At 48.2% G+C, this 23,181-nt stretch overlaps 1 protein-coding gene across 1 annotated transcript in view; it reads right to left on the bottom strand.

Annotated features, from left to right (window-relative positions):
• GASK1A (golgi associated kinase 1A) overlaps positions 1 to 23,181 on the bottom strand; it is a 61,242-nt gene that overhangs the window by 10,700 nt on the left and 27,361 nt on the right. The window contains exon 2 of the mRNA XM_020993356.2: positions 8,236 to 9,564. Within this exon, the coding sequence (XP_020849015.1) occupies positions 8,236 to 9,564 (1,329 nt within the window). The remainder of the gene's footprint in view (positions 1 to 8,235; positions 9,565 to 23,181) is intronic.

Below are 23,181 nucleotides of genomic sequence, written 5' to 3'. Positions count from 1 at the left end.
GTTATGCAAAGATCTGGGCCAGCTAAGAGAGAAGAGCCACCAGCATAGAATACTCTTCCTCCTTTCCCTTTCTACCCTCCTCCAGCCTTGGGTTATTCAGACTCCATCTGGGACTGGCAGGCAGGAAGAGCAACATGGCTACACACAGCACTGAGGTGGGAGTCACCAACCACAGTCTTTCCAATAAGATAGAGCGCCACTAGGCCTTACCATCTGCCCTCCAGACTCCCAACATTGCCATCTGTCCTGCCACTGATACTGTCTATGTCCATGTCCACCTCCATGATTGTATCCGTGACTGTGCCCATGATTGTGTCCATGTCCACATCCACGATCATGTCTATGATTTTGTGTGCCATCTTCCAAAATAAGATCATGAGTTTATTAAGAACAGGAACTATCTGACTTTTCCTGTTGCATTCTCAATGCTTGGCATACACTAAGAGCTTAATAAAAATTTTTTCCTTCATTCACCATGAACAAGTCACTTCATGCTTCTAAATATCAATTTTCTCCTCTGCAAAACAGATAAATAAATGAATACATACACATATGGGTGCTCAGAAGACCTTGACTCAAATACCAAGTTATCTTTACTATTTGTATGACCTCTGGCAAGTTACGCCACTTTTTCTGAGCCTCAGTTTCCTATCTGTAAAATGTTGGATGAAATGCCTCTGTGACCTTTCCCTGGCTCCCCTCGTGCCTGGACTGCTCTGCCCCCTCATCTCCAGCCCCTGCTTCCTTCAAGTCCCAGCTAAATCCCCGCCTCTACTGGAACCCTCTCCTCTTCCCCGCTCTGGTGATTATCTCCCGTTTATCCCATAAAGGCCTTGTTGGGGCACAGCTGTTTGCAGGCTGTTTCCCCCATTAGATCTCGAGCCCCCAGAGATCAGGGGCTGAGGTGGTTTCTTTGTTTGCTTTTGCTTTTCTCTGTGCCTCCAGAGCTTCAGATAGATAGGGCCTGGCACATAGTAGACACTTAAAAATGCTCAGCTAGGGCCCAGCATGTAGTAGGCACTTTAAAATGCTGGCTGACTGACTGATCCCCAGATTCTAGATCTATGATCCCAATTCGGTTCAATTCCACAAGTGTTGGCTAAGCACTTGCCATGTGTCTCCCCCCCCCCCCCGAGCTTGGTGATGGGGATGCAAAGACAAGATGAAACACCAATAGTTTCTGTCCTTAGAGGGACTTACATTCTCCCGGGAGGGGTAAGGGAGCAATATATGCTCAGATCAATAAAACAGAAAAAGGAAATACATTGCTGTTGCTCCTTGGTGTCTGACTCTCCATGACCCCATTTGGGGTTTTCTCAGCAAAGATACTGGAGGAGTTGGTCATCTCCTTCTCCAGTTCATTTGACAGATGAGGAAACTGAGGCAAACTGGAAGGGGTGAGGGGAAAAAACCATTAACTTGAAGGAATCAGGAGAGATCTCACCCAGGGTTCCCATCCAGTAGTGGGACTCTTTCCTCTCTTGGAGTTTTTCCCTGCTGGAGCTGTGCTCAGAGTTTTGCTGAATGCAAACTCTCCCCCTATCTCAGACTCAGAGAGACTCAGAGCCCCTGCTGGGCAGGCAGATGCCCAAAGCATCAAGTTGTCCTCCCACCCCATCTCTTCCCTTCCTGACTCACCCCTAGCAGGGAGCACCCTGTGATCTTCCATTCTTGAAAAGTTATTTTTGGCTACGAAGAGAGAGAGGGAGAAAGGGTCTTGGGGGCAGCAGGGAGCCAAACACTCTTCGTCTTTCCCCTTTCTTTCCCAGTGAAAAGAGGAAAATAATCGGCACTAGCAGCTGGCTGACCCTAGATTTCTGTTGTTCTCCCTAGAGAGAGCTCTTGGCATTGGGAGCCAGTTAGACTAAGGAGGAAAAAGCCACCCTGACCTAGAGCAATGTGGACTGATTCACCCTTCTAAATCTCTGCTCTAGGAAGTAGGACCTAGGAAGGGAAAATATGCCTAGCCAGGCCCAAAGAAGTTGCTTGAAAAAGAGAGAGAAGGCAGCACTGTGTAAAGAAAAGATCACTCAGTCAAGACTCATTGTCAAGCTCCTACTATGCACCAGGTTCGATGCTAAAAACTGGATGTAAAGTCAAAGGATCTGGGTTCATTCTGTCCCTTACCGGCCATGTGACCTTGGGCCAGTCACTTAACCACGTTTAGCCTCAGTTTTCCCAATCTGCCAAACAGATTGTGAAACAGATTAAAACAGAAATGATAATAACACCTACTTCATGGAGCTACTAAGAGACAAATAAGATAATGCAGTGGATAGAGCGCTGGGCTTGGAAGCAGGAAGACTCATCTTCCTGAGCTCAAATCCAGCCTCAGACACTGACTCGCTTGTGTGACCCTGGACAAGTCACGTCACCTTGTTTGCCTCAGTTTCCTCATCTGTAAAATGAGCTGGTGAAGGAAATGGCAAACCCCTCCAGTATCTTTGCCAAGAAAACCCCAAAAGGGGTCACCAAGAGTTAGGCACAACTGATATGACTTACCAACAGCAAAGGACATGCAGAACAACATACGGCATAAATGTCAGCTGTTTAAATTTACAGGACCGGACATTTAGAGCTAGAAGGGTCACTTAGCCTAGCCCCCTCATTTTTAGATATAAGGAAACTGAGGCACAGAGAGGCTAATTTGCTCAAGGTCACATGGGTGGCAGAGCTGGCATTCACATGCAGGTCCTGTGACTCCATGTGGGAGCAAAGCTGTATGTGCAAACATATCTGTGCATGTGTGTGTGTGATAGCGTTTACACATGTGTGAGACTGTGCCCCACTTTGGGGAGCTGGGGAGGGAGATTAAAAAGAGCTGAGATTTTTTTTCTCTCTTTACTCTTGGTTATTAGGACAATTAAGCATTTATACGATCACACTTTTGTGTATACGAACTGCTTTTCCAAGGATGGAGGGTGGAAGGAGACAGGAAACCTCCCAGGAGACAAATGGAAAACTGAGCTACAGCTCCCACTCACTGGAAAGAGCTAAATCCTCCTCTCTTCCTCTGCAGCCGCAGCCGAAGGAGAGATGCGCCCATCCCCTGACGAAGGCTCATTTGCCTCTCTACCCACAGTTCTCCTTCTTCGGATTGGTCAGCCCCGTGGAACCCTGAAGCACTATGGGAATAAACTGAAAGGCTTCCTTTTGAAATTTATACTCTTTTTTTTTTTTGGCTGTGGTTATTTCTTCAAAGTGTTCTCAGACTCTGGGTCCACCCGCTTCTCCTGCTGCTAATAAAGATTAATGGCAATCCTCAGTCCCAAGCCACAATGAGAACATACGTTTTAATCAAGCACCTTTCATTTTATGTGCTGGTTAGTTTTTTCCAGTTCCTGTATCCCTGGGTGGGTAAACATGGCCATGGCTGCCTTGTAAAGCATCTCCTTTTCTTGACGGGCTCCAATAATAAATCATCTGTCTCAGTGGGGAGCATGGTCATAATCTCCCAAACACCAGGCTATGATTTTCTAAGCAGAAGATTAAGCAACCTTAGTCTGAATGAGGGGAACAGAGAGGATGAATCCTGTTTAGAAAAGGCTGATTTCCAGCCGCTGAACACAAGCCAAGCAGGCAGGTCAGCAGAAAGATTCCATTTCTCTAACTCTGAACGGAGGCATCATAAGTCTCCAGAGGCGGCTCTCCTTTCTACACCGCTGAGGCCTCAAACTCTGTCCGTGGGCAGCCAAGCATGAAATTGGCTCAATCTCCAATTTTAATACTTTCCCCCATGCTAGCTTGCTTCCCATAATGCCCTCTAATGACCGAGAGGGGCCACTGCAAGTGCCCTCCCTTTTTTCTTATATTGCCAGGGTCAGCCTGACAAAGTTACGTGAGAGGCAGCAGGGAATGGGGTGGGGGGAGCTAGCCTTCATCCCAGGAAGACCTGAGTTCCAGTCCCAGTTCTGACACTTATTGGTGTATGACTCCAGACAAGTTACCTGAACTCTCAGTGCCCTCAGGCAGCTCCCTAAGATGAGAAGTGGCAGAGAAGACACTGACCTGCATGAGCAAAGGGATTTTCCTCTCCTTACACTAATGGAATCCCAGGTCCAGGACCTATCTCTACATACGTGTAGCACTTGACAGTCTTCAGAGCACTAGGCACCCCCCCCATCTCATTTGACCCTCACAAACATCTTGAGAGGGAAGCACAGTATGTATCATTGGACAGATGAAGAAGCTGAGGCTCGCTGATGTGCCAAAGGTCACACAACCAACTGTGGCCCTAGCCTGAGCCACATCGAAAGTTCTATGGAATTGGCTGACCAAATTGCCAGACCAGAAACTCTAAAACAGCATAATGAGGGAATAATGAATAGAATCCAGAATCACCTGAGTTCAAATCCTGTCTCTGACACTAGCTACATATGAGCCCCTTAACACCTCTAGGCCTCAGTCTACTTATCCCCTAAAATGGGTCGATAACATCATACCTACTTGTCAAGGTTGTTCTGAGGTCCAAATGAAATAATACACATGGGCCAATTTGCAAACTTCCCATTGCTGTGTAATAATGCCTCAAGCAACTTATAATATAAATGGGAAATGAGAGGGAAGGGGGGTCTCTGAGGCATGCTGATGTGGGAGGAGTCATCCTAAAGCATTAGCCCTGGCTCCAGACTGAGTTATATCCTGGAAAGTCACCTAACGAGGCCAGGTCCTCGTTTACCAGACTGGATCTGCCGTCCTGCTGTCTTCTCACTGGTGAGGGTTAGACCATCGCTGTCAGATGTGATAAATAATGATGCTGCTGCTCACTGTTCCCTAAAGATGCTGCGTGATTCCTGACCTGCTGCTGAATCACAGTATCTCAGATCCGGATGGACAGACTTGGCGTCAGGAAGGCTCAAGTCACTTACTAGCTGTGTGACCCTGGGGAAATTAACTCCCCTGGGCCTAGGTTTCCTCATCTGTAAAATGAGGAAGTTAAATTCCATGGCCTCTAGGGTCCTTTCCAGCCCTAATCTAGCATCTTATGATTTCCTGGAGTTCAGTCTAGCCCAGGGAATCCTTTTTTTTGGGGAGGAGGCAGAGTTAAGTGACTTGCCCAGGGTCACAAACACACATCTAGTAAGTGTCTGAGGCCAGATTCAAACTCAGGTCCTCCTGACTCCTAATGCTCTATCCACTGCATCATCTAGCTGCCCCTAGTCCAGGGATTCTTAAACTGGTGCAGGTGAACTTAAAATTTTGTTTTAAAAAACTATTTCCTTATTATTGGTTTCCTTTGTAATTATGTGTAACTTATTTCATTAATTTAAAACTTTGATTCTGAAAAGGTGTCCGTAGGCCTCTTTGGATTGCCAAAGGGGTCCAAAACACCCTTGGCATAACACAAAAAGGATTAAACCCCCTGGTTTAGAACAACTTGTACCTTTGATGAGAAAAAGACTCCACGGTGAACGGTCTTCAATTACAGACCTCCCGAGGCAGTCTGTCCCACTTTGGGACAACTAATTGTTAACGAGTTTTCCCTTATATCATGCCTGAATCTGCCTCTCAGCAATGCCCACCCATTGCTTTTTAATTTGGGCAATCTGGAGCCGAGAACAGGCTGATATGTTTCATATGACAGCCTTTCAAGTGACTTTAAGACAGCTGCTCTGCCCACCCCAGCCCCTGCCAAACTTTCTTTTCACCAGACCAAAGGTCCCCACTCCACAGCTCTAGAATGGGAAGGGATCTCAAGGCCACCTAGCCCAGCCCTTTCATTTAGGAGATGAGGAGACTGAAGCCTGGAGGGGCTGTGACTTGTCCAAGGTCACACAGGTACTGAGTGCCAGAGAGAGGATTTGAAACTAAGCCTTCAGCCCATCCACAGACGGCCCAATCTCCAGTTCTCTTGCCATCCTGGGAACCATCTCACAGATTTATTCCAGCTCCTCTAGGGCCTTCCTTACCCCTCCACAATCTGGCTCCCACCTATCCTTTCAGTCTTATTTCAAATCATTCCCCTTCCTGAAAACTCCCTGCTAGCTCTTCCACATTCACATCATCCAACTCCCACTTCCACAACCTGGGAGTCAGTCCCCACGTAGCTGGAACACATTCCCCCTCACCATCCGTCCTTCTCGGAATCGCTGCCTTCTGTCAAGTCACAGCTCAGGCGCCACCCTCCCGGACAAGATCCTTCCTGATTCCCCCAGTTGTTAATACTCCCTCCCCCCTAAAAATTCCTTTGTATTAACTTACCCACATATACATTGACTCCTTGCCAGGAAATATGGTATGTCCCCAAACTCTCCAAGCTGAAAACTGCCATCAGATTTATGGGACATCCTATCCAAGCTCCATGAAAGCATGGACTGTTTTCTTTTTAGCTCTCTATCGTCAGCACAGAAGTGGAGCTTAATAAATGCTTACTGAGTGAATTACTCAACCATTGTTAGATACAGCATCACAGATATAAAGAAATACCCCCTAGGGTTGTTGTGAGGCTCAGCTGACATAATATGTTTTCAAACTTCAAAGAGTTATAGAAGTAGCTGAGGATTTATTCATATGTCCAGCTGCTTCCGGTCTAAATGGGGAGGAGAGAGAATGGGCTGTCTTGGAGGCATTCCAGCAAGCCAGGGAAAAGGACATTGGGCCTCTTGGCTTCCCCCTCGAGGACGCTAAGGATGCAGTACAGGACAGTGCTGGGGCTGGGGCTGCCATGTCACACAGTTGATTTATGAGGGCTTGACTGATACTGGGTCAATATGGTGGATTGTGTTGGGTCCTCCTGTGCCTGCATGACCCTTGTGCTCCTCCACTACAAAGCCAACACACAGCAGAGATGTCTTACATTCAGCTGTGGGGGGCGGGGGGGGGGACCTAGTGCCCAGAGTACATCCATAAGGTGAGCAAACGATGCTACCCAAAGAGAACCGAGCACCTCCCTCAACAGACAAAAGGCTTTTCATAGAGAAACCCATTGGGTATGCTCGAGATGCTTCCACAGGATGCATACAGTTTATCCTAGGTCTTGCCAAAACCCTGTCTTTGATTTCCTCTCCAGGGAAACCCAATCTCGTGACAGCCGTGCCCCTGGGTTTTCGAGGAAGGGTGGAGCTGTCCAATGCAAGAGCATTTCGCTTGGTGGGTAGGGAGAGAAGCAGGAAAGAGATGGCAAGAGCCCAGGTCTGAGTCCCTGGCACAGACTGCCTGCAGAGCCCTGTGTGGACAGCTGCTCGTTCTGTAAGCAGACAGGTCTCAGGGGCCTAGGAAGTCTGCCACCACAGCTGGAGGCAGGGGACACTGGGGTTTTGTTCAGAACAGAGAGCTGCAGGGTGTATTTTCACCTATGACTGGGCCGTGGGGCTAAGAGACTGAAAAAAAAGGAAGACACCAGAGGCCGTTGGCTGGAAGACCTCCCTGGGTGTCCATCCTACCAGGTCCTCCCCTCCCCTCCCCATTCTCCCTTGCTCTGGAGATCCTGTTCCTGGGAAAAGCTGCTAATGGATGTTAGCTCCCCCATTAGACCGTGAGCTCCCAGAGGGCAGTGACTTTTTTTTTTTGGCCTTTCCTTTTATCCCCAGTGCTTAACATAATGCCTGGCACGTAGTAGGTGCTTAATAAATGCTTGTTGACCTGAAATGTTTGCCCTCCAGAAGCTCATCCTTTATGGGATAGACCACACAAATAGGGGGACAATGGCCAGGGAAGGAGTTTTGTCCGTGGAGTCACAGAGATAGGGACTAGAACCATGGGGTCAGTCAATCATCAGCATGGACTTTCCAGAAGCAAAGGCGGTATTAATTTGTTCCTGGAGCCTGAGATGGGAAGGGTTTGGTGTGGGGGAGAGGATGGCCTGAAGGGCAGATGACAATGTGCTCTGGGCTACAGCTTACCAAACAGGACAGCCCAGGCCCGGGGCAGAGTCCCAAAACAGAGAGGCTCCCTCCCCAGGCAGGATGGCGGAGGTCTGCTTCACGGGATGTGAGGGGATGGGGCCGCAGCAGGGGAATTGGCAAACTGGCCAGGGCCGATGGCTGAAGACCCAACAACACCCCCACCCCGTTCTCTGCTTCCTTCCCACCTCCATTCCCAGCTTCCTTCTCCCACCCCATGCCCTGAAGGGTCCTAGTAAAAGGCAGACTGGTCACAGCTCCCCTCAGGCAGACCCCCTTCCTTATCAGTGGCTCCTGGAGAAGCAGAGGGCCATGAATACCTGCCAGCACTAGGCAAACCAGTTGATGACCGATCCTGCTTCTGTCTCTCCTCGCCTGCAAACATTCCACCTACCTGTAGGAGGAAATCGAAGAGGGCTAGCCGGGCCCACTCAGTATGGCGGACGCCCAGGCAGGGGGCCTCCCCCAGCGGAGCCCCGGAGCTGGCCATGCCACACCGTAGCCGGAGCAGGGCCTGGTACTGCAGCCATCCCAGGGCAAAGGAATTTTGATCATGGTCACTGTCATTCAGGTGCCAGATGTCCGGGGCCCACCAGACCACAGGTCGGGGCTCTCCCCTTGTGAAGCGGTAGGGCAGCAGGGGGCTGTGAAAATGTCGTGCCACCACGGGCAAACTGCGGTATACGCCCAGCACCCGGTCCAGGTGGAAGGCGAGGACCTCATAGAGATCCCTGGGCCTTTTGATCAGCCCACAGAGCCCCTCGGAGCACAGCTGGCCGAGGTCAGGGGGAAGGGCATTCTGGATCCCCTCCACAGAGAAGCCAACTCGGAGGACCTGCCCGTGCCCGGGGACCCTTGCTCTGCCAGTCACCTCTCCACGGGCCAGCAGCCTCATTTTCCACATGTCGTCTGCCGTGAACCATGGTGGGATTTCACCTGCCTCTGAGAGGCCCCCAGACATCCCAGTATCGCACCAGATAGAGCCCTGAAGCTCTTCCACAGAGCCTGGCCACAAATCAGCTGTCCCGCCCTGGGCCTCCTTCCCAACCCCAAATGCTTGAACGTCTGGTTTATGCAGGGTGGGCCGACCCTGACTGGGTCTGAAGTCCTCAAGGTGGGAAGTGATGGCCTGTGCTTCCAGACGGGCACCAGGAGGGATTTCCGTGATTGGCAGCTCTGGGAGGTGGTCATCACGCCAGACATGTTTCAAAGCCAAAGGGCCCTTGGCTTTCTGGCCCCTGGCATCCTTCCTCCCCAGAAGAATGTTCCTGGTCATGTCCAGGTGACTTGGGGCACCAAAGTCTCTCAGAGTGGTGGTAACGGCGGCAGTGGCAGCAGCAGCAGCATCCCTCTTGGCCCGGCCCAGGTATCTGCTGGACTTGCCAGGATGGGGATGGCCGTGGCCTACTCTACCTCTGGAGCCTCGATCACCCTTGCAGGCCAAGCTGGAGTTCTTCAGGGAGGCCCATCCTTCCCAGGGTCTCATGGGGGCCATCTTTGGACCCTGACTGGAGCTCAGAGCCTCTGGGCTGCCTGGAGGAATGCCCTCCATTGCCCTGAGGGGTCGGCCGGCCTTGTGAGGAGACTCAGCAGGCCCCCCGGGGTCATGGGCTGGGAGGCCTGGAGAGAAGCCGGTGAGGGCGGCCATGGACAGGGCCAGGAAGAAGCAAAAGCCAGTGACAGGGAGTCTTTTCCCACGCAGCCTTCTCCAGAGCCAGGAAGCCTAGGAAGGCAAAGGCAGAGAGAGGAGTCTTCAGAAGAGTAATTCAAGTCTTGGAGCACAAGCCAAGGAGGCCTGGCTGGCCCTGAGCTCAAGCAGAATGGGGATCAAAGACTCCAAGATCTTGGGCTGGAGGTCATCCAGTCCAAACCCCTCATTTTACAGATAAGGAAGCTGAGGCCCAGAGGGGGAAATGAGCTCCCTAAGGTCCCATATGGTAGAGTTGGGATTTTTAATAATCAGCATTTATTAGGCTCCCACTGTGCCTAATGAAGCATTTATTAGGCATCCATTGTGTCAGGAACTATGCTTGGTGCTTGGACAAAAAGACAGCAATGAAATAGGCCCTGCCCTCAAGCAGCTTATAGTCTAACAGCTAGTCCTCTGACTCCCTCAAGGGACCAATCAGAGGGTACTACTGACCCATGCCGCCATTTGGATCTCTGAGATAGTTAGATCTCAGCCCATGGCAGGCTGGTATGATAGAGTGGGCCCAAAGCTGTGGCTAGAATCTGAGCTTCTGCTGATGGACTCAGAGCATGGATTGAAGCAAACTTGTTTTACTTTATTGTTCTTGGGAGTTTTGTGTGTTTTCTTTTGCAAGAACATGGCTAATATGGAAATAACTTTGGCGTGACTTCACAGGGATAACTGAGATTTCGCTTGTTTTCTTGGGGGATGGGGGAGGGGCTAATGGGGAGAAGAGAATCTGCAACTCAGGATTTTAAAAATGAATATTAAAAAATGTACATGTAATTGAGAAAAATTTAAAGACATAATATATAGTTTTATATATCTACATCTTTTTTAAGAATCAAGGTTCTGAGTTCAAATTCTGGGCCTGTGGCATTCTCTCTTTGTGACCTTGGGATGGTGACGATGACGGTAATGCTGGTGCTAGCTAGAATTCACATAGCGATTCAAGGTTCGCAACATGTTTGGCATCTGCCCTCTCATCTGAGCTTCACAACGGCCCTGGGAGGTAGGGGCATGATTATCCCCATTTTACAGATGAGGAAGCAGGCTGAAAGCCATTGAATGGCTTACTCAGTCATACAGCTAGTATATTTCTGAGACAGGGTTTGAACTCAAGTGTTCCTGACTCTAATTAGGAAAGGGATGACAAGCGCAGGTCACACAAATTTCAGAAAACAACTTTACCCGTAAAACTGCCTGAAGAGTGGTGCAGACAGCCGGGCTGGGAAGCCAAGGCAGACAGACTTCTCCAGGTTTGTCTCAGGGAAACAAGGTTAGAAACCAGGTGTGTGCCTGCCCAGGCATCCAGAGTCTTCTTCCTCCGTCACCTTCCCCCATCAGCGCCCCCTCCCTCGTCTCCATTCGGCCCCCCGGGCCTTTCGGCCAGCAGCCTCACTCGCATCTACATTCTGTGGCTGCCCAAGACATGGACCTTCTCATCGCTTCCCAGAACAGTCTGTCGGCAGAGCCCTAAAGGAGGGGCCCAGCCAGCCTCATTTGTGGCTTTTGGAGAAGCCCAGGCACATTCCCCTTTCCGGCTAATCAAACCACGAGTCGGAGGAGATTGCAAGTGAAGCTGCAAGGCATTTGTCGGCATTTCCCTGAAAATTGCATCCTGTGTCCTGCCTGGCCTTCACTTCTCTGCCGAGCCCCTGGCCGCCCCATCCGGGCTCCAAGCCTTCTGGGCCTGAGCGTCCTCCGCACCCATGCCTGGCAGAGAGGCAGAGAAGGGGCCTCTTGGGTCACGTGGGGCTGAGCCTCAGTTTCCCCGACATAAAACAGGGGCAGCATTACCAGGTTCATCCGCCACGTTGCCACCTCCCCCACGTGGCCTGCCTTGATTCCTGCCCACCCACCCCCCACCCACGGTGGAAAACAATCTCTCCTCAAAATTCCCTGCAGCGCTTTGCTATGACCGATATTGTATCACATACATGAGTATTTTCCCCTATAAACGTTTCTAAAAGACAGTTTACCCGTCCTCATAGAGCTCAGGGTCCAGTGGAGGATAGGACACATAGCAAAGCTCTTTAGTACATAATAATACGGGGAAAATGCAGCAGAAGGTTGTAGGGTGTGATATTTGAAGTCGAGTTGGGGGGAGGAGTCATTATTGATCAGAGATCAGGGAAGGCTTCCTGGAGGAGGTGAAGTGGCCATGGGGCTTTAAAAGGTGCCACGCCCTTAGAAAGGAGCCAGCCCAATCCCCCTCATTTTACAGATGAGGAAACCGAGGTTCACAGGGATGAAGTGACTCCATCCTAGGATCCTCAGATTGAAAGCCAGCAGGGACCTCAAAGGCCATCCAGCCTGAACCCCCCCACACACTTTACAGATGAGGCAACCGAGGCCAACTTGCCTAAGCTGCATTAGTAATCATAACCGGGAGGGGCTTTGAACTCAGGTCCTCTGACTTCAGAGCCAGGGCTCTTTCTAGGGCTTCACAAAGTCTCCAGAATCCCAGGAGGCAATTCTGAGCATGGTGGGGGAAGGGACAGGACGCCGGGAAGGCTCACTTCTGCATCTCTCAGCTAGCGGCAACACTGAAAAGGTCTCCATGGCAACCGTCTGCTGCTGAACCACCTTGCTGCGCGCGCGCGCACACACAAACACACACACACACACACACACTCCATTAAACAAAAACAAGCCTTCTCCATTAAAGAGAAATCTAGTTAGTCATTTTACAGCCCAGCCCAGCCCAGCCTTGCAAAGCCTATCAATGTATCCTGGACGGGCTGAGAGAGAACCAGCCCGTCCAGTCCCTCAGTCCTCTGCTGCTGGCAATATTGAGCTGAATAAGGAGAAGGGAGAGTCAGGAAACAGATCAGAGAGCAAGAAAGCCCAGTACAGATTTCAGATGTCTCTCTGATGGTGCATTCACACACTCTCTCCTCCCTCTCTCCCTCCCTCCCCCCTCTTTCTTCTCTTTTCTTTCCTCTCCTCCTCCTCCTCCTCCTCCTCCTCCTCCTCCTCCTCCTCCTCTCCTCTCCTCCTCCTCCTCCTCCTCCTCCTCCTCCTTCCTCCTCTTCTTCTTCTTCTTCTTCTTCTTCTTCTTCTTCTTCTTCTTCTTCTTCTTCTTCTTCTTCTTCTTCTTCTTCTTCTTCTGTCTCTCCCCTCCCTCCCTCCCTCTCTCTCTCCTCCCTCCCTCTCCCTTTCCTCTTTCCTCCCCCTCTCTCTCCTTCTTTTCCTCCTCCTCCTCCTCCTCCTTCTTCTTCTCTCTGTCTCTCTGTCTCTCTCTCTCTCTCTCTCTCCCCTCTTCTCTCCTACCTCCCTTTCTCTCCTCCTCCTCTTTTTCTTCTTCTTCTTTTCTCTTTCTCTCTGTCTCTGTCTCTCTGTCTCTCTGTCTCTGTCTCTGTCTCTCTCTCTCTCTCTCTCTCTCTCAATTTTAGGGAAAGCCTCTAAGACCCAAATCACAGCATTTGGAGTTGGCAGGGGCCTCTGAGGCCATTGAGCACTCTCTCTGCCATATTCCTGACCAGTGGTCATCTAGCTTCAGACTAAAGACCTTCAGTGAGGGGGAGCTCACTACCCCACAGGCAGCCATTCCATTTAGGTGGCTCTAATGATGAAGAAGCTCGTCCTAGCATCAAGCAAAAACCTGTCTTCTCCCTTCAATTTCTACCCACTGCTCCTCATTATGCCACCTTGGGTCAAGGGGCACAAGCCTAGTGCCCTTCCACATAACCTTTCAAACACTTGAAGAGGCCTCCTTCTCATGCAGTCTTCTCCAGGCCATTCATCCTAGGTCCTGTAGCCCATCCTCCTCCTCTATGGGCTCCATCCTTCTCTGAAATCTCCCCTTCTGCCCACGTCCTTCCTAAAATGCAAGGCCTAGGACTGGACTCAGCTTGGCTAGATCACAGGCCAGAGGAAAGATCATCTCCTTCTTGCTGAGCGCTACACACGATCACTGGGTTTGAGAGATGGAAGAGGCCTCAGCAACCACCGAACCCAACAAGTGGTCCCCAGGCCTCAGCTTGAATACTTCCCATGATGGGGAGCTCACTAGCTTCAGAAGCAGTCATTCCAGTCTGGAATAGTGCTCATTGCCCAGAAATGGAAATCAGTCCCTGTTTCTGATGACAACAAGAACACATTCTTAGTACCAGGCTCTGTGTTCAAATCCACCTCTGACACTCTCTGTGCGGGCAAATCACCAAATGACCCTGAACTGGTTTCTTCCTTTATAAAGTAAGGGGATTGGACTAGACCAGGGGTTGTACAAATATCTGATAATTGCAATTTAATATAACTGATTTCCTTTGTGTCTTGTGAATTCTTATCTATCTATCTATCTATCTATCTATCTATCTATCTATCTATCTATCTATCTATCTATATTTTTTTTAATTATCCTGAGGAGTCCGAGGCTTTACAAGACTGCCAAGGGGGTCCAGGGCACTGCACGGTTAGGAACCCCTGGACTCAAGGTCTTGAGGTCCCTTCCATATCTCAGTCTATGACTCTATGACCTGAGAAACAGGAAAAAGGAAACTTGGTTAGTGCCAGGGCCCAAGGCACAGAGAAGAGGCGGCCCCGTGTTGAGGTCCCTGCGCTTGCCTCTGCCTGATTCCCTTACTAAGTCACCCGCTCCCGCCAATCACTTGGCAAACGTCCCATTATGTGTTAGATACCTACTATGTGTTAGATACTATACAATAGAAGCCAGGGGTACAAAGACTCAAATGAAATATTCCCTGTCCTCAGGAAGACTATACACACATGTACACACACACACACACACACACACGTGCACATGCACATGCACGCACACACACGTGAACATGTGTATATTTTGGACCATGCCTATGTAAATTCACCAAAGTAGATATAACAAAGAGTCTCAGAAACCAGTCTGGGGACAGTTAGGGGGTAAGTGATCTGCCCAAGGTCACACAGCCAGCATGTGGCAGAGACCAGACTGGAACCCAGATCTTTCTTCCCAACTCTGAGAACAGCTCCATACCTCCAAGCCATTTTTTACCACAGAACTCCTCAAATTGCCTTTTTTTTTTGTAAAGGGAAAAAGGACCTTTCAGAGAACATGGCCATGTGGCTCCCCACAAGTGAGCCAGAGCAGCCGAGGTCCACGTGGCTGAGCACAACAGGCCCTGATCTGGGGCCACTCTCCCCAGCATTGGTATTCAGACACCACCACACAAAGGCGTCAGGGCATGCCAGGAATTCCTGTCTTCTTGGAGGCAGAGGGGAAGCCCTGGCAACCCAGCTCAGCCCCAAGCCTTTTCACACAAAAAGGTTCTTTCCCCCAGAAACCCAAGACCCACCCAGGACAGTTTAACAAACCTCCAAAACCTCCTGAGCCCAGTGCAGACAGTATCCGATCACCCCAAGAGTCCAAGCATAAGTAGTGGCCAGGGGTCTCCCCATCTCACAGAAAGAAAAGAAGGAAAAAGATCATAGGAACAGAGCATTAGAGCAAGAAGGGACCACTGAGGCAATGAGTCCAATCCCCTCATTTCATGGGTGGGGAAACGGAGGCCTAGAAAGCTGATGTTACTCACCCCCTAAACAACTCCCTTGGGTCTCAAGAGAGGACTGACCTCCATCACTCCACAGGCTCCTAGGACAGGACTTCATGGGGAATACCAGCTCACACTTCTCTCAGGGCTATCCAGGAGGCAGTGAGGTATACTGAAGAGAGAACTAGGCTGGAAGTCAGGAAGATATGGCTTCAGCACCAGCTTCTGACCCATCCTGGCTGCGTGCCCCGGACAAGGCACCCTCTCTGTGCCCCCAGCAACTCTCTGGGTCTGTGAGCCACAGCGAACATGCCAACCTCTATGTGCAGAGGGAGCTTCCTCACCCAGGAGTTCCTTACATCGGTGAAATCTCGTGTCCAGTCCCTGTATCCATTCTTGTGTTTGTGCCAATTCTTCATGTGTTTGTACATGTGTTTGCAAGCTCTTTGAAGACAGGACTTACACTTTCGCCTTTGCATTTGTAGAGGGAGGTTTTCCCCTACCTGGGAGAGCTTCCTATGCTGATGAAATCAAAGGCACAGGTAAATAAAAGGGAAAGAGGAAGCGGAGGGGGGTGGGAGGATGGTTGGTCCTGAAGAGGAAGTTAGAAAACGTGCTTCCCTCTCCTCTTTGCAGAGGTGGACTCTGGGTGTGGGATACAGCATGCATTGCCAGGCAGTGACAACACTGACCTGTTGGTTAGTTTTGCTGAACTACTTTTCCCCCTCCCCTCTTTCTTCTTTGTTACAAAGGAGGATTGGGTAGGGCAGAGTGGAGGGATATATTTGGAAATAAGGCAATGTCAAAACCAAAGGCATCAGTTAAAAGATTTAAGAAAAAGAAAACATTTTTTAAAAATCCTCCTAATTCTTTAGCTCTTTACGCTTTATAGAGAATGCTTTCCTTACAATAACTCTGTGGGCTAGGTGGTGCGAGCATCGTTATCATTTTATAGAGGAGGAAGCTGAGGTTCAGAGGAATGGAATGACTTTCCCAGGGCCCCACAGCTAGTAAGACTGAGAGCACAGATTTGTAGCCCTGGCTCTCCCGGCTCTGTCACGCTGCCCCCCCTCCACCTGCACCCGCCCTCCCAAAGCCTGGATCTGTCCCATTGCCGTCAGCTCCAATATCTCTCTTGGAAAAACTCCTCCTTGCCTTTACTGGGTTTCTAAGAGACAGCTTGGAATGGAGGCTTCACAGGACGCATGAAACCCTGCCCACCTTTGCAGTGGAATGCGTCCTGCAGATGGATGGCTTCATGGAGCTGTCCAGGAGGCTGCCCTTGAAGCCCATCCGTGTTTCCAGCTAGATCCAAACAAATGCAACAGCTCATTTATTGAGAGTCCGAGGTGGGGTGGGGAGCGGGGGAGAGCTGTGTGGCAAGCTCCGACCGATGGATTATTTATTCATTCTCAACAAATGATTATGAAGTGCCTCCCCCGGGTCAAGCACTGCAGGGAAGATAAAATCATAGAAACAAAATTGGAGATCTGGAAACAAACTAGGTGCCGCCTGGTCCAGCACATAAACAAAAGGCACCCCCACTATGACACCCTGAGCAATGATCGTGGAGCCTCCGGGGGGGGAACCCATGTGCCAAGCACTGTGTTAAGTGCTAGGGAGGTGAAGAAAGGCCAGAGCTTGGCCCCTGCCCCAAGAAGCGTGCATTCTAATGGAGAGACTATATTCAATAACTAGGTATAGGCGAGATCTGTGCAATGTAAATGGAAGGCAATCTGAAAGAGCAAGGTATGACTACATGACAAGGTGTTCCACTCTGGAACAGCTCTGATGGTTAGGAAGTTCTTCCTGATCTCAAGCTTCAGCTGACCTCACTGTAACTCCATTCTGTCCCTCAGGGTTCTTGGGGTACTCCTGAGAGGTGGACCTGGTTTTCTAGTACTGTAGCTTGAAAGCCCTGTCTGCTGTACTTTCCTCGATGATTACCAATTAATATCAATCAGTCAGCCAGACTGGATTCAGATTTAATTTTAAGTGTTTATCACAATTGTATAATGGATACGAAACATCTCTCACCCAAAAGTCTGACACACTCTCTCCTACCAGTACATACAGAGTCCAAGCTCACATTGGTCTGATCAGTCACAGTGGAACACACTGTACCTTGACCCCAATGTAGTGATGTCATTTTGGCCCTCTTTGAGAAAAAAAAAGACAACCACACAAATTGGGGGGAATGGGCTAAAGCACAGAGAGCATTCATGGCAAAGGGGTGACTCATTTTTCATATCATGTCACATTTCATGTGATAACACATCACTTCTTTTGCTAGAGTCCTCAAGATATTCCTCCTAGGGATGGGATAGCTTTTTGTTTGGTTCCTTCTAAAGCCTTGGACCTGCCTTTTTTTTCATCTTATCTCTGGTTCTCCTTGCAGACATTGCCATCTCAAAAATATGCAAGCATACTGATGAAAAAGTGTAAATCCTTCAGTACTCTGAAGTTCACCAGGTCCTCCTCCCACCAACGGGGTTGGAAGGAGCAAGGAATGAGAGACACAGCTGCTGAGGCACTCATCAATTCCTTCTAAGGAATCCTGAGGGGACAGGATAAAGTTACAATGAGGTCAACTGAAGCTGGACACTTGCACCATGAAGCAGCTGGACACTTGAATCCCTGGGTTCCAAAATGGTTTGCTATTTCATAGACCCGGGGGGGAAACCAAATTTCAACGACCAACCTTAACATCCTTCCTGTGCAACATCACTCCCATTCAGTCAATGGCTTTCAAGGACATCTAAATTAATTGAGGACTTTTCCCACATTTCATTTAAAGCCTTTGAGTGATTAATTCCACAGAGGAGTATTCTCCCTTGCTTAAGACATCAAAGTAAAGCATCTTAATATTTACTTTAAATGGAGGTGGGAGAGATTTGGCTGTTTGACTCCATCAGCTCCTCCTCTTACAATTGATGCTTAGAGACAGTCTACTGATATTCTACATGACGTGGCCACTCTCTGTGGATGTTCAGTACATACTTTCAGCTCCAAATAGGTCTCAGAAATTTCTTTTAGTTCTTTGGTCCTCAGTTCTCTCAAAAGTTTGATAACTCATCTTCACAAGTCTTTCAGCTTATAAAGAAAATTCCATTTAGAACACCTGCACCTAAAGCCTTCAGGAAATGCATTTGACCATCCTGACAGTCCCTATGTTTTCTGTAACATGTTAGTCTTTATCTTTTTTTCAGTGTGCTCTGCTCTTGGGCTTGTACTCATTTAGCTGCATGTCCTTTCTACCCAGTGGACCATCTCTTGTCTCTTCAAGATTCTTCTATCTCCTCACCCTCCAGAAAAGAGATGTTGAAATCTAAAACTAATGGAGGAATGAGGACATGCAGAAAAGTTTGTTTCTTTTTTTCCAAAAAGAAAAAAAGAAGGAAAATACAGTTCCAAGTTGGATCAACATCCTGGATTCTCAAAGACTTGTATCCCACTGGGGAAAAACAAACCAACTTTTTTCTTAAAAGAATAAACGTCTCTGATCATCTTTGCAGCTATGCTTGGTTTCCAACAACCCGAGGAATGTTGGCAGCCATGTGAGCCACATAAGAAGAAAGGTTTCAAAATGTCAAAGAGGAGACTGGCTGACCTGCTTTGCAGAGTTTCCCTAGGGAGTCTTGAAGAAGAACACACTGATAGATCAGATTGGCAACATACCCTGTGAATAGACATAGTTAATGGAATCTTTGCTTAAAGTGAGGCCTGGGAAATGAAGGAAAGGGGAGAAAGGGAAGGTGATATTGACAAGTCTCAGCAATAGCTCAACAGATAGAGCAAAGTGCTGTTTTTGCCTGTTTTTTGCATCTAATGTGCATTCCAATTGAGCGGGAACTCCCAGAGCCACCCATTCCAACGCTCTGCACGCCATCTGATCTTCTCTGCTGTGCTCTACACAGCTCAGTGTCAATTCAACCTGCCAGACACTTATTACAAAAACAATAATCATAATTATACAACATTGCAAGGTTTATGAAGGTTTTTGTAAACATTGTCTTGTTTTATCCTCTCATAGATAGACCCTGCCTTCAAGGATGTTCCATTCTGCTAGGGGATACATACACCATGTATCTAGATGAGTCACTACTAGGAATTTCAAGGACGGAGCAAGCATAAACCACTGGTGAAGTGCAGAAAAAGCTGCATGGATGATGGATTCTAAAAGGCAGAGGTGAGGAAGGAGAGCGAAGGGTGTCTGCATATTGACAGAGGAAGTAGCTAAAATACCAAGTTAGGAGAATAGATAGCACCATTTGGGCTGAAATATAAAGCACTCAGAGGGGAATCACATGATATGACTAGAATAGTATAGTGGCCTCAGATTATGGAGGCTCTTAAGCACCAGGCTGAGAAATTTGTATTTTATCTTAAAAGTAATAGGGAGCCAGTGAAGATTTTGGAGCAGGGGAGGGTCATAGTTGGGCCCATGCTTTAGGAAGATTTTTGCAGCCGTATGGAAGAAGGAGATGCTGGGATCAGGGAGACTAACTGGGAAGCTAAGGTAATAGTCCAGCCAAGAAGTGATGGGCCCTAAACTAAGTGGAACAATAGACACAGATGCTAGATATGTCATGGAGGCAGAAAAAACCATACTTGTCGACCGGCGGCAAGTTGGGGATGAGAAAAGGAAAAGAGTCCACCTTATTCTAAGGTTACAAGCTCAGGAAAGTCTTCCTGCAGAAGGTGATACTTGAGCTAAGTCTTAAAAGAAGCTAAGGAAGGTAGGAGGGAGATGTGAGCATTTTAGGCATGGAGGACAGCCAGCAAATGCAAACGTGTGGAGGCAGGAAATAGGGGATTGTGTAGGAGCAACAGAAAACAGGGCAGTGTGGCTGGATCATGGAGGGTGTAAGGAGTGTAAAGGTCTTTACAAATGGGATCTCATCTTCTCCTCACAGAGACAGTCCCTGCCCTCAAGGAGGGGAGTAAAGTCTAAAAATAGGCATCCTTAACCTGGACTCCATGAATTTGGTTTTATTTAGTTTCACAACTACATCTCAATCTAATTGGTTTCCTTTATAATTCCATGTTCTGCGCATTTAAACATTATTCTGGGAAGAGGTCTGTGGGTCAGGTAGGATCCATGACACACCAAAAGTCCCTGGTTCAAGAAGAATGGAAAGATGGGAAGAGGGAAGATTGTGGAAGGACAGAAATGCTGAACAGATGAGTTTATATTGGACTCTCCAGGCAACAGTGAGCCACTCAATTTATGGAGGTGGTCGGGGTGATGTGATCAGACGCACACTTTGCAGTAGAAACAGAGAGGTTTAAAGAGGAAAGACAGGGAACAGATGAATGTTGGGACCCTCTTGCAGAAAAGAAGGAGATAAAAATGGAGGACCCAGGAAGAATGTTAGCCTTGATAGGAGAATGGTCATCTCTTCCTTAGAGACCAGAGTGAGGAGGAAGAGAGGATGGGGCAGACAGGGAGGTCAGGCAGCTCAGGCTGAATAATCTCAATTCTTTTTTAATTGAAGAGGAAACAAAATCACCTGTTGAGAGAACAGCTTGGGAGAAGAGAGAGGAAAATGTGGACTAGGTGCTTGGGTGACTCATTGGGAGCCATCAGGGAAGACCAAAAGGAAAGGCATGCAGTGAGAGCCTGGTTCACACACACACACACACACACACACACACACACACACACACACACACACACACACACACGCACACACACACATACAGATTATATGTGTATAGTATATATGTATATATGTATGTCTGTATATATTCCATCATATATGTACACATGTATGTATATAAACAGCTTAGAGGGGAAGGATCTAGCGGATGGGGGAGCCAGGAAAGGCTTGTGGAACCCAGGTCTTGGTTCTGAGGCCAGCTTTCTATTGGCTTCACCCCCCACCCACTGGCTAGATCATCTTCAATATGATTACTCCTATTTCTCTTACACAGTGCTGCCATCTGTCCTTTTCCTCACCCTTTGCGGGCTTCTGTAGGCTGCTCGGTGAAGTCTGTCCAAACCCAGGCTGGCTTGGGGGTCTAGAAGGCCCTAGGAATTTGATGCTTTTTTACCCCACTTTCTAACTCACTTAAGGTTTGGACAAATTGGAACAAATGAGGAGTCTTCTAAAAGGCTAGATAAAAACTACGTGTCACCATCCTGTGTGTGGCCTCATTAACAACCCAAAGGCTTGCCATGATCACTTCTGGGAAGTGAGGAGCAGGAGTCAGGACTAGTGAAGTCACATGAAAGAACTAACACCCCGAATCCCACAAGAGCTTTTAAGCAGAGAAAGTCTGTGGAGGGAGATCCCGAGAGCGAGGACGTCTGTACTGCCCAAGTCTTTTTCGGCCCCAGCAAGGCTGGGCACACCTCCCTCCCATCTGGGCAGGCAATCCAGGTGGCTTTCCTCGAGGCCAGGATCTCTTTCTCATCTATCCTTTTGTAGGGAGCCAGGCATTCCTTCCCTTTGCCATCATCATCATCCATTTCAAGTGTAAAAAGGAACTTCCTCTCACTGACTCTGGCCAGGCTATCATTTGTTTTCAGAAACGTCAAGGAGAAAGGAGGAAAACATTTAGCCAAAGGAAGAGGATGGTTGCTTACCAGCCCAGGGTTTGTCTTCCCAAGCCTCCTTCATCAGGCCCCCTTAAATGGTTTTCATTTGGGGACTGAGGCTCCCTCTGAAATAATAGCTCACATTTTTATGGCACTTCATAGATTCAATCCTGTTGGAAGGGAGGTAGTACAGCGAGGTGGTACAATGGATAGAGTATTAAACTTGGAATCAGGAAAATCTAGATTCAAATCTAGCCAGACACTTGCTAGCTGTGTGACTCTGGGCAAATCACTTAACCCCTATCTGCCTCAGTTTCCTCATCTATAAAATGGGGATAATAGTACCTATCTCACAGGATTGTTGGAAAGATCAAATGAGACGATATTGCAAAACTTCAAGTGCTGTATAAACACTAGCTGTTTTTATTATTATTAGTGCAGCTACCAGTGTTCCTATTTTATAGATGAGGAAACTAAGTCTTAGGAGGGTTCAACAACCTGACTATGGTTATAATGCTAGTAAGGAGTTGAGCTAGGAGTGGACGTCAACCCTTCTAGTACGACTCATCGTCCAGGACTTCAGTATTTATCTACTGTCACATAGTAAATTAGTGGAAGACGCAGGAGATTCACCAAAGATTTACAAGGGCTAGTCTCATAAATCATTTTCTTTAGCTGGCACCTCCCTACCCCCTCTCCCCTTAGTCCCCAATACCACCTCAGGCTTTCCTTTGGAAACCTCAGAATTTGGCTTATTTTGTCTTCATCCAGATGCCCCCTAGTAATATCAGAATATGCAGCTGGTGCACAAAGCCTTAAATGTGCAGGTAAAAAGGTATGCATCACCTATGCAAGCACACAAGCCAACAATACATATTGGATACAGGACAGCCTTTCACTATATGAAGAGAATGCAAAACAACATAAAAACTCAGAGTAGCCTAAGCCCAATAAAACACAATTCTTCTCCCTCCAGTGAGTACCATCCACCTCCCAAGGATATAATGCAGTTCCTCCAGAGTATTGTAATAGCCAGGGAGCCAACTTGAACCAGCTGAGCCTGATTAACATACTTTCAGTGTGAGCATTTACACCTCAGAAATTGGCTTAATTTATTGATTTGCTGATTTTCTAGACTTGAGAAAGTGATGGAGAAAATGTTACTAAGACAGATTAATTGTCAATTGTATTAGCTATACTTTTTTCAGGAGAGTTGATTCTTAAACATTTACTAGCACATGCCTGAGCAATGCCCTGTAGATCATATTCACCTTGAAAGGGAAATAACCTTGTGGATGCCACCAGTCTCCTATGAGCTTCTCACAACCCCCAGGGATCTATACTGCTTCCCAGATTTATAGTACCATCCTAAGGCCTAAGGTGCAGTTTCAGCTTTAATGCAAATGAGAAAAGTGTGTTCTCTACTTTGCTAGCATGCTAAGTGTTTTAGGCTCATCCTCGAAGCACTGAAGAATTCTTCTCGTTGTACAGTTTGGCCATGAATCATGGACTACCCCAATCCCAACCAGTCACCCAGAGGGTAAAAAAAAGCCCCATGGAGAGCATCAGTAAGCTACAAGATATCACCAGTGGTGCACGTAAGAAGTGTTGTAAACG

Source organism: Phascolarctos cinereus, unplaced genomic scaffold (assembly GCF_003287225.1).
Source record: "Phascolarctos cinereus isolate Bilbo 61053 unplaced genomic scaffold, phaCin_HiC Scaffold_1;HRSCAF=81, whole genome shotgun sequence".
Lineage (NCBI taxonomy): Eukaryota > Metazoa > Chordata > Mammalia > Diprotodontia > Phascolarctidae > Phascolarctos > Phascolarctos cinereus.
Note: the sequence above shows the minus strand (reverse complement) of the source record. Positions and strands in the feature narration are given on the sequence as shown.